The sequence below is a fragment of the Pyrgilauda ruficollis genome, unplaced genomic scaffold (genome assembly GCF_017590135.1).
Source record: "Pyrgilauda ruficollis isolate IOZ18807 unplaced genomic scaffold, ASM1759013v1 scaffold38, whole genome shotgun sequence".
Lineage (NCBI taxonomy): Eukaryota > Metazoa > Chordata > Aves > Passeriformes > Passeridae > Pyrgilauda > Pyrgilauda ruficollis.
In genome coordinates, this window is record NW_024525267.1 from 178768 (window position 1) to 191186 (window position 12419).

Consider the following 12419-nt stretch of genomic DNA (forward strand, 5'->3'; position numbering starts at 1 on the left):
TGGACTATAGATTACACAGAAACAGCAGGCAGGGCAATATATATCTGCAGGGGGAAAACACCCCTTCTTTGAGACCCCTTTGCAGCAGCCAAGCTGGGACAACAGCTGACAGGCAAGGGTGTAATAGACTCACTGGACAACAATGGTACTAGGCAAGGTAATAAGCATTATGCATGTTAAGTTTTATGCTAGCTATGAATTTCATGTTGGTAGGAAAGTTGACACAAATAGTAAAGTGACATAACTTGTACCTATTTGTCAGTCAACATAAAAATATAGGTGAGAAGGCAGCCATGAGGGAAGAAGCAGACGTACACAACCCTCTCCACCCACATGCTTCTCATCTTCCCTGCTAGAAGATGTATCTAAGCTGTCAGTATCACACAGGCCTATTTTTGTCCCAGAGCAATGACAGTTCTGCATGAATGCAACCTTCTTAAAAAAAAAAAAAAAAAAAAAAAGAAGCAAGGCCCAAACAAACATGCAACTATGATAACTTAAACTGATGAAGAGTCTCATCTACAAAAAACAGTGAATAACATCAGTTAAGAGGTGGAGAGGCCCTCTGTAGCCATGCCATACTCATCAGGTCTAATACTTGATCTAAGAGTGATCACCACATACCTAACTTGTACATTAACTTAATTTTTTTTCAGAGGGTTCACAATTTTTCCCATGAAGAGTATAGTGTTCTCCATAGTTATGACCATTAGGAAGGGCCTGTCGAATCTAACGGTAGCTGGAACGGACATGGGCACTATTTCCATGCCTGTGGCAGCTGCTGCTTCGGTGCCAGTCTCATCCACCTTTACCACAGCCTTATGAATGGCCTGCGAAGAAACAGACATTTTACAAGTCAAGGGGGTACAAAACTAGTCACCTAAATAAGAATAAAAGTGTCTGAAGTAGTTACTGGTAAGAAATGAGCGTCAGATGGACAGATGTGAGTCCACTGCTTAAAGATTGCAAAGTTAGGGTGGGGGGCGGCGGGGGGAATCAGCAAGCTTTCTAGCCTTGCACACCTTGCAGCATACCTTTCTATGCCCCAGAGAGGAAAAATTACTCTCCACTGGAGGGGCATGTCCCTGCTAGTGAAAACATTTGCTTTGTTTCGTTTCTTATTCTTTGCATCTACTCATGGAGATCTGTACAGCTAGACCAAATGTTAAGAGAGTTAGACCATATTTAACTGTGTATTAGAAGTTCATATAGTTAAAGAAACAACATGCAGATTAGCACAATGAATAGGAATCTTAAATTATGTTTCCTTAGTTCCTTCATGTTTTGGGAAAAATGGGAGCAAAGATGAAGGGCCAAAAATGGAGGGTCAAAGCACAGAAACACAACAGTTTGACCTTGCAAAATCAAGATGCTGACAGACCCTGATTCGTTAATGTCCACTTGAGGTCATGAGGGCATTTGTTTTCTTCATTAGACAATTAAGTTTGCCCTGATTGTCAGCTTTAAACTCTAGGTTTATTGAAGCATGATCTGTCTGTAGCTTTTGCCTGAGCCTGGCAGTCATTGTTCATATGCTTGAAGCCAAATGTTTGTAATAACTGCATTTTCATTCCCCCCAAACAGTTTAAAAGCAAGCAGTGTTTTTCCTCTTCCCTCACCTCCACAAAATACGAGCAGTGATACATCCTACAGCTCCCTACTTGCCCCCAAGCAGGCTAAAGAAGGCAGACAATCAGAAGCAGCCAGTGGTGACTGTAACAGCGTGCTACAAGAGGATACCAAGGTGTGGATAGATAATGATTTGGTCATGTATGTTTTATAAAGTTGCCCCATGCAGGTCAAAATAGCCTTCTAGATTAAAAAATTACAGACTAGTAACTTGCTCCAACCCAATTAGACATACAGTACAACTAACGTGGACAAAATACTCTGTATGCCATCAGCTGCCTTTTCATGTGAAGCAAAGCCTTTTATATGAGTTTTGCACCACGAATAGTTGTGCAGAAAGTGATGCAAGTATCAGTAACCATGTGCCTATAAAACAAAAAGCAGTATGACTTACCTGGGAAATTCTGTGCTGGGGCTGCCCAGTGATCCCAGAGAGGTCAGCCTTATCAGTGAATAGATCCATGATGCCCATTTTATATAAGATATCTTTTAGGTTATATGTCCCATAAAGCGTGAATTTCGGAAGATACAAATTTACTGACCTGTCAGAAAAGAAGTGCAAGAATACAGTGAAACATTTGATCAGTTATCACAAAACAACATAGACTCATAGACTGCAGCCTCCCTCTAGTCTACATAGGAGATGTAAATTTTCTGAAGTTAGTGATCTCTTGTGCAATCAACTGGAAGCACCTCAATCATGAGCCATTACTTAGGATGCAGAGCAAGCTGAGCACAAAAAAAATCCAACATGTTCAAGTTCACTGAATGTTACTTTTGGAGAAAAAACCTGGCCTTGTGTATTTATCATATAGAACAGGACAGATAAAATGAAACTATATCCACTGAAGAAGGAGGACAAGAGTACATAGTGATAGAAGGATCAATGGCAAAATAAAAGACAAAAGCAAATTTACAGAATATAGTTAGCCAATAGATAATTTTTTTCTGTGTCAAGCCCAGTGTCTGACTTACTCAGTTTTAAGTGACTAGATTGCTGCTTCCATAAATTAACTGAAGCTCTGTGTTTCTGACTCATTTCTTCCTTGTTTTTCTCCTAAGTATCTAACAATTACTTTTCAAAGGTTAAGCCCAACATTTATGCTAGAAGCAGCATAATGAGACAGAGGTTAGTGATAGCTCTGACATTAGGTACTATTTTCTGGTGAGAAACCAACACAGCTCTCCAGGTCTTTAGGTCAGGGAGATGTGGAGCACTTAATGAAGCTAACCTAAGAGAAAGCCATCCAGTGGGCAAGTGGAAAGGAAAAGGCCCATACCTCCAGCATCGCACAGCATCTAATGGCAGCTCTGTCTGTATCTAAAAACAAGAGTGCTGGTAGTTTGGTAACAAGTTGCTGACCGCTTGCTTCTCCCTGATTTCAGTCTGTGCTGATTGCTGCCCTGAATGAGGCTGCAGCTATCACTGAATCATCTGCCTTACTGTTACCTAAAGGCACTTCTTCCCCCCAATTGCTTCCAGAGGAGCCCCACTTGCTTCCGGAGGAGTGGGAAAGCCACAAACACACACACAGTAACAATGCAACCAGGAAAGGAGCAGTGGGATACACGTTCCAGAAGTGAAAGTGACATTTTCTCTATAGTTCAGCCATTTAAAAGATGTTAGCTGTCTGTGCTGGTGACACTTCAGCACTATTCTCTTTGCCAGCCACCAGAAATGAAAATGTCCTTCACAACGCTTCTGCCACTAATATCAACACCAATTTGCAGACAGAGAAGGGACAAACACATAGCTTACAGCCTTTACATGATTCTATATAATACTTTCATTTATTAAGACCTCCCAGAGACTCCAAATAATAGCTGATACAATCAATTGTTTTAAAGATTAAAGGAAAAAGGAGGAATTTGTGTCATTATTTTGTAGGAGAGAATGGTTATGATGAAATATGGGGAGCAGCATGAAACAAACTTATCTTTCACTGTGATTCTTTTTCATGTTATAAGATGGAGAGAGGAAATACAAATTCCTCCAACTGTATTTACCATTCATCTTGATAACTGCAAAGGCAATTGCTTCTCTGGCAAAAATTATGCCTAAGTATCTTGATTCACCATCTTTTTGTCCTATAGTCACAAATCACATAGCTACTCCCAGAAGTTTCAAAACTGTAAAGGTGCACAGAGAATGATATTGTTTTTGTGTGGTTTTTAAAGATTTGTTTATTTTGTTTTGGTTTGTTTTTTTCCACATATTGAGCTTTGCCCTCACAATTGCTGAATGGAAGTTATTTCAACTTTAATTGTACAATTGCTGTTAATTTTAATAGGCAGAAATTAAGAAAGAGACAAGAAAAGAGGCTGAAGTGGTAGGAATTTACTTGTAAATAGAAGGCAGAAAACCTCCCCCCAAAAAAGTGAGAAGCATTCTAAGTAAAAAAACTTGGGCCTATTAAGAGCTGAAGATGGGAAACAAAATGCAGAAATAGCAAAAGTCCTACTCTGTGAAGGTTTTCAGTGCATGCAGTACAGAATGTGAAAACACATGGACACTAAATCAGCCAGATCCAACTTAGGTCAGGAAATTTCTTCTACTGCTTAAAGCAGAACTAAAAATTGCATACTGATTCTGTGTCATATCCCAGCACATTTGTTTCCTTGGCTACCATCTGAACCAAGAACTGCAGAATTTTACCTTTTTGTGACTAATGTCGTCCACCTTGACAAACGTTCACAAGACAATCTTTTCTCCAGCTTCCTCATTCTTCCTCTATCAGGCAGAATAAAAAATGCTGAAGCACCTCCTTTGTAATCCATTTGCACCACAGTGGAAGACAGCTGCTCATCATAGCCATGCTTGAACAGGCCCATTCCAAACATCATTGGGACTTCAACAGCCTTGTATCCATCCACAAAAAATTTGCTCATTTTAGTGTATTTTGGATCGAAAGGTTTTTCCCATTCAGCTTGAAATATAAGAGACAGAGTTACAGGATATTTTTGAGGACATGAAACCACATATCATAGGACACATTCTTAGATGACAGAAACTGGCACAGATGGATCAGCTTCAAAGATAAACCAATTTACAATGATCACTTGCTCTTAATAAATATTCAGAATAATTCAATAGCAACACACGGTAGAATGTGATGTAAAACACTCCCTCAGATCTTACAGCAGGCTGCAAAATCCTTCATTTAGATGAGTTATCAAGGGTTTTAACTTGCACTTTTCTTCCATGATAACAGTTTTGAGGAGCCTGTAAAGTCCTCATATAATGCAGCCTTTATCTAATCTCAGAAGAAGATTCTCTCATTTTCTTATTCCCAAAACAAAATAGGCTAGTAAAGGGTGGCACGAGGGATGAATTCTCCAGAGAATTTAAGGGATTTGGGTTACTTGCAGAGAGGTGTTGATACCTCACATTATCTGGTGATGTATAGAGTCATAAGGAGCTTAATTTTACCAGACTGCTGAGTTAGGAAACAAAACAGCAACAGCAGAAAACTTTTCCACTGTCTTCATCATATTAAATTTTCAAAAGTTCCTCACTTAGTCATGGTGAAACAAACCATCCATATTGAAACTCTGAAAGGTTCTTATCCTCAGTGGAGAGGAATTTCAAAGCCAAATTCCAGGTATCCACATCACATGTTTCAGAGGCTGAACAAATTTTTTTAAGTAATTGTGGAGTTTTGGAAAGGTTTTTTTTTGTTGTTTTTAATGTAATTTTTAAGAAATCTTGTTGCTCTGTAGTAAATTTTGCCTTCTAAAGCAAAACTAACATTTTATCAAATGCAATGGGCAAAAGTAGAGCTGTGACACTAACTAAAATAAGTGGCATCAAGAAAATCATGAAACAAGATGCAACCCCTTTTGACTTCTGATTTCTATTTGAACACTGATTACTAGGCAACTTGTTACAAATGAAATAATTATCATCTGCTCTTTCCACCATCTGACATAGCCTGCACTACTAAGTAGCTTTTGAAAAAGTGAAATGAGGCTTCTTCAGTGCATGTCTTGGTCTCTGAAAGCATAGATTGACAACTGCAACACTCTGAGCAGGAAAAAGTTGCTACTTTTTGCTACTTTTATACTTTTCATATACTTTTATATACTTCATTAATAGTGACTTCTATCATCAGATATATAACACGCAGAACTTTTACATTATTATGCTTGAGGAAAAAAAAAAAGTAGAATGAATCACAAAAACATAAATGACACCAGTCCTGAAAAACTTAACATTTATCTAGCGCTCAACTCAGGGAAAACCAACTGATTTCAAGAAGAATTTTGCTTGAAAACTGCATAGGATGTTAAGATCACTACTCTGAGCTTTGGGAGTGCAAACTTTGGTCTCTTCAGAGATCTGCTTGGGATAAAGCCGTGGAGGGAAGAGGACCCCAAGAAAGCTGGTTTGTCACAATGATCTCATCAGCTTTATAGGCTGGGGGCAGAGTGGCTGGAAAGTGGCCCAGTGGAAAAGGACCTAAAGGTGCTGGTTAACAGCAGCTGAACAAGAGCTAGCTGTGCCCAGGTGGCCAAGAAGGCCAATGGCATCCTGGCCTGTGTCAGCAATAGTGTGGCCAGCAGGACCAGGACAGTGATTGTCCCCATGTACTCAGCATTGGTGAGGCCACACCTTGAGTTCTGTTCAAGGTCCAGTTTTGGGACCCTCACAATGAGAAAGACATTGATGTGCTGGAGCATTGAGGGCAGCAGAGCTGGGGAAGAGTCTAGAGAGTCAGTCATGTGAGGAGCACCTGAGGGAACTGGGGTGTTTTAGGCTGGAAAAAAGGAGGCTGTGTGTGGGGAGGGAACCTCATTGCTCTCTACAACTGCCAGAAAGGAGGCTGTAGCCAGGTCAGGGTCAGTCTCTTCTCCCAGGTAACAAGTGACAGGACAAGAGGAAATGGCCTCAAGCTCTTTCAGGGGAGATTCAGGTTGGACATCAGGAAGAATTTTTTCACTGAATGAGTTGTCAAACATCTTAAAAAGCTGCTCAGGGATATGGTACAATCATGATCACTGGAAATGTTCAAGGAATGACTGGACTTGGCACTCAGTGCAAATAGTTTATTCCATATGATGGTGTTCAATTAAAGGCTGAACTCAAAGATATTGGAGGTCTTTTCCCACTTTAATGGTTCTATGATTCTCTTATTATTCAAGGATGACCTCCACCAAGCACAGGGTGATCCATCCTAACGAAGAAGTCAGGTAAAAATGCCAGGAGGCCTATGTGGATGAACAAGGAACTCTTTAGTGAACTCAAACACAACAGGTAGCCTACAGAAGGTGGAAGCAAGGACAGGTAACCTGGGAGGTATAAAAAAAAGATTTTCTGAGCCTCCAAGGAATAGATTAGGAAAGTTAAAGGTGTGATAGAATTAAATCTGGCCAGGGACATTGAGGGCAACAAGAAAAGCTTCTATAGGTATGACAATGATAAAAGGAAGACTAGGGAAAATGTGAACTCCCTCCAGAAGGAAATGGGAAGCCTGGTTACTCAGAACATGGACAAGGCTGAGGTACTCAATGACATTTTTTCCTTCCATCTTTACTGGCAAGTGCAGGGACTGGAAGAATGAAAGTAGTCCACTGTAGAAGAAGATCAGGTCCAAGAACATGTGAAGAACCTGAAGATGAACATGTCCATGGGACCTGCAGATCATGAGGGAAATAGATGGAACAGCAATACCACTATCCATCATATTTGAGAAGTCATGGCAGTTCAGTGAAATTTCCACTGACTGAAAAAGATAAATGAGAGCTCTCATTTTTAAAAATGAAGAAAAGGAAGACCAAGGAAACTACCAGTCTTTCTCACCTCTTTGAGTGGCAAGATATGGAGAAGATCCTCCTGGAAACTATGCTAAGACACATGGAAAATTAGAAAGTGATTGGTGACAGACAACATGACTTCACTAAGGGTAAACTGTGGTAAAGATCAATTGATGTCATCTACCAGGAGCTCTGCAAAGAATTTCACACTGTCCCGCATGACACCCTTGACTCTAAACTGGAGAGATGGGTGTGAGAGGTGGCCCACTGAGTGGGTCAGGAATTGTCTGGATGTTTGCATTAAGGCTTGCAATCAATGGCTTGTGGTCCAAGAGGAGAACAGGGATGACCAGTGCTCCTCAGAGGTTGGTATTAGGACCAGGGCTGTTCAGTATCTTTGTTGGTAAAGTGCACGGTGGAATTGAGTGCACCCTCCACAAGTTTGCCAGTGACACCAAGATGGTGTCGCTCTGTTGACATGCTGCAAGGAAAGGATGCACTCCAGAGTGAAGGGATGCCACCCAGACAGAGAGGGTGCCATGCAGGGAGAGTGAGACAGGCTTGAGAGGTGGCCCCATTAGAATATTGTGAAATTCAACAACGCCAAGTGCAAGGTCCTGCATGTGGGTTGGGGCGATCCCAAACATAAATACAAGCTGGGAAAATAATGGATTGAGTTGAAAGCAGACCTGAGGAGAAGGACTTGGTCCTGTAAGTTGATTAGAATCTCAACATGCCCAGCAATGTGTGCTTGCAGCCCAGAAAGCCAAACAAATATTGAACTGCATCAAAAAAGTGTGGCCAGCTCCACTTCTGCTTCACTCTGACAAGATCCCACCTGGAGTACTGCATTCAGCTCTGGGGTCTCCAATAAAAGAAGTATGTGGATCTGTTGGAGTTACTCCAGATGAGGGCTATGAAAATGATCAAGAGGGCTGGAGCACCTCTCCTGTGAAGACAGGCTGAGAGAGTTGGGGCTGTTCAGCCTGGGAAGAGAAGAATCCAGGGAAACCTTAGAGTCCCTTCCAGTACCTAAAGTGGGGAAGTACCTATAGAGGGGGGAAGACTTTTTATATAGGCTGACAGTGATAGGACAAAGGAGAATGACTAAACTGAAAGAGGGCAAATTAAAATTTAGATTAGATATAAGGAAGAAATCCTTTACTATGAGGGTTGTGAAGATGGAATAGAGAAATTGTAGATGCCCTATCCCTGGCAGTGATCAAGGCCAGGTTGGACAGTCCTTTGAGCACTCTGGTACAGTGGAAGGTGTTCCTGCCCATCACAGGGGGATTGGAACTAGATGATCATTAAGGTCCCAAGCCATGACTATCAGTTAACACACAGATTAGACAGAGATGATCTTCACTAATACTTTTCTCCTATTTCAAAGGCACTCTTATTCCTGTTCTCACATCTGTCTTAGGGGGACACTTTCTAGGCACCTTCCTCAAGTGCTTCACAGTGCTCAAAGGGCAAAACGAAATTCAAAGTATACTTTGTCTTTACCAACTTGACTAAAGCATGAAAAGGGATTGGTGTTAATATAGTGGAATAACATGTCTTGTAGGTCAGGGTCAGGAAAATATTGCCAGAATTTTGTCCTTGAAGAAGGAATTCTGTACTATGCTACACCACAAAAAAAAAAAATGTCACCAGTAATGTGCAAGGGAGTTTGTAATGCACAAAAAGAGGACCAACACCTGAAAGTATGGACTGGTTATACAGTGAGGTTTAGAAATCCTCTCCAGATTAATCCCACCTCTAGATAATTAACCTACTCTTGATCTCAAGACCAAAAAAATGTTATTATATCATTGTGATTAATGCTATTCATTTGCTATCTATTTGCTTTAAAATTGGTGAGCTAAAACTGAAACTCCACCACCTTTAGAGGAGCTAGAAAATCTTTGGGATAGTAAACTGAACATCTCTTTTAAAAAATCAAGAATCCTTACTGTTAGAACATGTAAAAATTAACTGTAATACAAAGTCATCTTTAATACAAGGCTTCTTGGGCTTTTGTCTCCATTGTGTTTCTAAATTCATTGCTCATTCTTCAAACACCTTTCCGTAAAAGAAAAATCAACGTTTTTTTGCCTGTCTTGAAAGATGTACCTGATGCTTAATAAAAGTCTAAATGAAAACCTTATTTGAGATAAGCAAGTAGGTTTTCAAGAGAACTAAGAAACATCAGTGATCTGTATTTCAATTAGCTCCATTTAGTTGTGGCCAAATCTGCAGACATTAATACAAGGAGCAGAGATGCAGATGGAAAGCAAAGCAAAACAGAAATATGGTTCTTAATTATTTTCAGGGGAAGCCTCATATTGGAAAGCGCAAGCATCCAGGTTAACAGTTCTAAAAGGATAGCTTTTCTTTTAAAAATTTATCTAATATGTAATCTCTATTTCAATTAAAAAGCTTGATGATATTTTTATCAGATAAATTACGGAATGTTATTTCTCTGCCTACAAATACTTTGCTTTCGGCATATAATCAGTAAGAGAGAGAAAGTTTGAAATAAGACGCAATATCTGTTATTAGACCACTGATTGAGCCTTACAGCCTTGATCCTGTTCTTCTCATTAGATCAGAAGTCTGAAAAGCTCTGGGAAGATCTGAAGACTGTATCTAAGCAGACTGCACAAGTTAATTAAGAAAAACAAGCTTATTGTCAATAGGCTTGTATTTGATACTGGTGGGTCCATCTCTCCACTGGAAAATATTAGAATCTGCAAATCAAAAAAAAAAGGTTGAAACCAATGCCTCTAGACACACCAGGACTACAGACATGCTATTGGCAAAGGCATGGTTAGTAAAAAAATAAGAACATAAGCGTGAAATTAAAGCTATTGTAGCATGTTTAGTTGTCAATACATAAACATACACAGTAACAGCAAAGCTGTTGTCTAAACATATTCTGTTTGATAAGATGTTAAGTTTTCCTTTAATAGGATTCTTTGCATTTAGCTCTGGACTTGCTGAACAAAAAACCCAGCTGGATTGAAATTCACAGAAATGGATCTCAGCCAAACATTTAAGAAAGTGCTTGAATCCTACTAGACTGTATGGGATTAGATGCTTTACTGCCTAGAGATGCCTTCCTCAACATATATTTCACTTAATTTTCTGAAGGAAAGAAGTTTATATATTAAAAGATATGGGAAAATTTTCCATCCATTTTGCTAGGAGTTATCAGTGTCAAGTAGAACATAATTTCCAAAAGCTTTGTTTCTAATTAAATATAAGTGAGGACCAAAAGGGAAACGAGACATAAATCCACCTGCAAAACTGTATTGCAAAAAATGATGAAGTCCAAGACTGACCTGAGGAAATAATTTATGGAGTAGAAGAACACAATATGTATATCTTACCGTTAAAATAGATATAGCTAATAAGGAGAATTTCAGTAAGTGGATCTAGGTTATTTACGAGGTCCTTGATTTTTCCATTCGTTCTTCTTGCTACATATTCATTGATCTTTATCTGGGCTTGATCAGCCCTCTTGAAGTTCATAGGATAAGCTTCTCCTTCATAGAAGTTTCTGAGATTACTTAAAAATTTTTCTTGTGGCTTCAGTCGATCAAGCACAAACAGAACATTTCCCATATTCAACTGTAACCCCCCATTCCTTCTGTTTACCATTTGCATGAGTTGACGATAACCTTCATGTATGTCATTTTCAGAAATCTGATGAGGGTTAAAGCAAAGGACCCTAAGAATCTGTGTCAGGGTGTCTGATCTGGCACCCAGAGTCAGCATTGCAAAGGCGGTAGAGATGCTCAAAGGAGAGAAGAAAACATTTCCGTTGTTTTCACGAGAAGAAATATCTTTGTAGAAACAACATGCAAATCGACAAACACTGTTCCTTACACTGTGCAATGGCATGTTTTGGTTTTCTTGTGCTCTTTGGTTCTGGTTTCTTACCCCTTGTTGATAAGGCTCATAGCAATAACTGTTGGAATGGATTCCAACAAGTAAAAGACACAGGGAAAGCAACATCTTCATATTTCTCTGATTCTGTAATAGAAGAAAAGTTACATTTGGCTTACAAATCTTTTCACCTTCTGTTTAGCAATACATCAATCCCTTCACTATACAGAGTTAGCTTAGCACCAGTGACTCCAAGATGTTTGAACTGGGGGAAATGAGCTTTCTATTTCAAGGAAGCAGACTCTGGAAAATTGCTCAACCTACTGAAGAGGTTATGAAATAATAAAAATTAAAGTCAAAGTAGGATGAGGTAATTCCAAATACGCCCTCATTAAAGTTAAGCTACAATTCATTTTAAACTGGTTTTTTTCCCCAATATTCTGTTTTCAGTGTGGCTTTAATTGATGAAAGAGTCAAAAGCACAGGTTTATTGAGAAGAAAGCAAGGGAGACAGTCAAAGCTAATCAGTTAAATTTGGAAATTTAACTGATGAAAAATCAAAGCAGAAGAAAGGCAAAATATACCTTTTTTGTGAAAATTGAAACATATGTCTTTGAATGGGCTACATATAAACCCATATGCAGGCACATAAGAGAATGCAAATGCACTTGTTTAATGAGGAAGTGATGAGCATTTATGGTGATTTCATAAAGCTTGAACAGTTGAGCACAACTAAAAGAAAAAAACAACTTCCACAAAAATAGCAAAAGAAATAGCAATTAGGATGTTATCAAAACCCTGAATATACAGTGCTGCTTATAAAGACAGGGAAAATGAGTATGTACATAGAGCACCAAAAAGAAATAAGTGTGCCTGCTGCATGCAGAGGCGTGCCCAGCCCAGTGACCGAATCAAATCACCTAAAAACAAAATTTAAAAAAAATTTTAAAAGTAGAGAAACTGTAGAGAAGTATTGTCTTTATCATCAGAAAGATAGAAAAGAGTGATTTGGCAGAGGAGCTTACAATGGTTGAAAGCGAAGATGAGTGAGTGACTTCTGGAGGAACAAAGACACTAAAAAAATACAGACAAAACAGGAAAGCCTTTTCCAGAGAAGCAGGGAAACCATTCATTCCACATCTATGGCAACACTTTCACCT

The 12419-nt window shown here is 39.3% G+C and overlaps 1 protein-coding gene across 1 annotated transcript; it reads right to left on the reverse strand.

Moving 5' to 3' along the window:
• Positions 1-641: 641 nt before the first annotated feature.
• Positions 642-11409, reverse strand: LOC121358279 (serpin A3-4-like). Its single transcript, XM_041476362.1, has 5 exons — positions 10761-11409; positions 4286-4556; positions 2467-2474; positions 2024-2166; positions 642-830 (listed from the first exon to the last, which is right to left on the reverse strand). The coding sequence occupies exons 1-5, from the start codon at positions 11392-11394 to the stop codon at positions 642-644; spliced, it is 1245 nt and encodes a 414-aa protein (XP_041332296.1). The 5' UTR covers positions 11395-11409.
• Between the last annotated feature and the right edge of the window lie 1010 nt (positions 11410-12419).